This window comes from Solanum lycopersicum, chromosome 5, assembly GCF_036512215.1.
Source record: "Solanum lycopersicum chromosome 5, SLM_r2.1".
Lineage (NCBI taxonomy): Eukaryota > Viridiplantae > Streptophyta > Magnoliopsida > Solanales > Solanaceae > Solanum > Solanum lycopersicum.
The window spans coordinates 64,135,396-64,138,113 of NC_090804.1; the positions used below are offsets into that span (position 1 = coordinate 64,135,396).

At 41.9% G+C, this 2,718-nt stretch overlaps 1 protein-coding gene across 1 annotated transcript; it reads left to right on the plus strand.

Moving 5' to 3' along the window:
- Positions 1 to 1,571: 1,571 nt before the first annotated feature.
- On the plus strand, positions 1,572 to 2,215 carry LOC109120307 (uncharacterized). The gene is made up of 2 exons (XM_069298601.1): positions 1,572 to 1,712; positions 1,862 to 2,215. Exons 1-2 carry the CDS (start codon positions 1,572 to 1,574, stop codon positions 2,213 to 2,215), a joined length of 495 nt encoding a protein of 164 aa, XP_069154702.1.
- The last annotated feature ends 503 nt before the right edge of the window (positions 2,216 to 2,718 follow it).

Below are 2,718 nucleotides of genomic sequence, written 5' to 3' on the forward strand. Positions count from 1 at the left end.
AGCTTGACCCCTCAAAGATCAAAGCAATTCAAGAGTTTCCTCTGCCGAAAACGAGAAAAGAGGTGATGAGTTTCTTAGGGAGGTTAAACTATATCAGTCGGTGTATAACACAATCAACAGTGATATGTGAGCCTGTTTTCAAGTTGTTGAAGAAAGACGCCCCGACTAAGTGGACTGAAGAGTGCCAAACTGCTTTCGACGCTATCAAGAGCTATTTGTCTAACCCACCATTATTGGTTCCTCCACGAGAGGGGAGTCCTTTGTTGCTGTATTTGTCTGTTTCGGATAGTGCCTTTGGATGTGTACTTGGTCAACACGACGAGACAGGGAAGAAGGAAAAGGTTATCTACTACATAAGCAAGAAATTTACTCCGTACGAGTCTCGGTACACTTTACTGGAGAGAACATGTTGCGCCGTGACGTGGCTTGCCCAGAAATTGAGGCACTACTTGTCTTCATATACTACATATCTTATTTCCAGAATGGATCCATTGAAGGTCATTTTCCAGAAAGCGATGCCGACTGGAAAGTTAGCTAAATGGCAAATGTTGTTGAGTGAGTTCGATATTGTGTATGTGACTCAGAAGGCAATAAAGGCACAAGCTTTGGCCGATCATCTTGCAGAAAATCCCGTTGACGAAGAATATGAACCTCTTAGGACGTATTTTCACAATGAAGAAGTGTCATTTGTGGGTGAAGATATTTCTGAAGCGTATCCAGGTTGGAGATTATTCTTTGACGGAGCGGCGAATCACCAAGGTAAAGGTGTTGGAGCAGTCCTAGTATCGAAATCTGGTCAGCACTATCCTATGGCAGCTAAACTACGATTCAATTGCACAAACAACATGGCTGAATTCAAAGCTTGTATTCTTGGTTTGAAAATGGCCATTGACATGAATATTTACGAGTTATTGGTTATTGGAGATTCAGACCTTCTGATTCATCAGGTTCAAGGAGAATGGACTGTGAAAAACTCGAAAATTGTACCTTACGTACAGTATGTGCAAAATCTGTGTAAAAGGTTTTGCAAGATCGAGTTCAGACACACTCCCAGAATACAAAATGAATTAGCTGATGCTCTTGCCACCATCGCTTCGATGGTCAAACATCCGGATACTGATTACATCGACCCGCTGGATATAGATTTGAATGAACATCCAATCCATTGTTCGCACGTTGAATCAGAACCAGACGATTTGCCTTGGTATTTTGACATAAAGAGATACTTAGAGTCTGGGACATATCCAGAAGACGCTACATCTAATCAGAAGAAGTCGATACGTCGTATGGCTCTCAATTTCTTTCTGAATGGAGAAGTCCTGTATAGGAGGACTCCAGATTTGGGTCTTTTGAGATGTGTGGATGCTGCTGAACCTGTGAGGCTTATTGAATAGATACACGCTGGAGTTTGCGGCACACACATGAACGGGCTTACTTTGGCAAGAAAGGTTCTTCGAGCTGGTAATTTCTGGATGACTATGGAGAATGATTGTTGCAAATTCGTGCAAAAATGCCACAAATGTCAAGTGCACGGTGATTTGATACGGGTGCCACCTCACGAACTTAACGCTATGAGTTCACCTTGGCCATTTGTAGCTTGGGGAATGGATGTCATCAGTTCTATAGAGTCTACCGCTTCTAATGGACATAGATTCATTTTGGTTGCCATTGATTATTTCACCAAGTGGGTGGAAGCAACCCCTTACAAGTCGGTAACCAAGAAAGTGGTGGTCGATTTTGTTCGCAACAATCTGATATGCAGATTTGGAGTTCCAGAATCCATCATTACTGATAACGGGGCAAATCTCAACAGTCATTTGATGAAACAGATATATGAACAATTTAAGTTATTCATCGAAAGTCAACTGCTTATCGCCCCCAAATGAACAGAGCTGTAGAAGCCGCCAACAAAAATATCAAGAAGATTTTGAGGAAAATGATTGACAAACAGCGGGGTTGGCATGAAATGTTGCCATATGCTTTTCTAGGTTATCGAACGACGGTCAGAACATCGACTTGGGCTACTCCATACTTGCTAGTATATGGAACAGAGGCAGTCGTGCCTGTTGAAGTCGAGATACCGTCATTGCGGATCATCCAAGAAGCTGAATTAAGTAACGCCGAATGGCTTAGCAAACAGATTGATCAACTAGCCTTAATTGATAAGAAGAGAATAGTTGCGTTTGCCATGGCAAGTTGTACAGACAGAGAATGACTCGCGCTTTTCACAAAAGAGTAAGAGCCAGGAATTTTGAAGTTGGTCAGTTGGTTCTTAAGCGTATTTTTCCTCATCAAGACGAGTACAAAGAAAAGTTCGCGCTTAACTGGCAGGGTCCTTACATGGTTCGTAAAGTATTATCTGGAGGTGCTTTGGTCTTGTTAGAGATGGATGGCGATGTATGGCCCAAACCTATCAACTCAGAATCTGTCAAGAGATACTATGCGTGAAGTTTCATTTTGCATTTTTCTGGTATTACTTGTAATCGTTCTGTTTGCTTGTATTTATTTCGAATTATTATCCCTCTTGTAATGAACTACGTTCGACCTGAATTCTCAAGAATGAGATACGTAGGCGGCCTTTGTCGGCCTCGGTCGGTTTCTTTGTAAATTTTATTCTTGTTAATTTTTAAAGGGAACTACGTTTGACCTGATTCCTGCCTCAACGGGATACGTAGGCGCCACATGGGTTCGGTCATATCTCTCGTAAGTTCTATTTTT

Coding starts and splice junctions, on each gene's coding strand:
- LOC109120307 (XM_069298601.1), top strand. CDS start 1,572: ATGAGTTCACCTTGGCCATTTGTAGCTTGGGGAATGGATGTCATCAGT. Junction 1,713..1,861: donor AAGCAACCCCTTACAAGTCG/GTAACCAAGAAA, acceptor ATTCATCGAAAG/TCAACTGCTTATCGCCCCCA.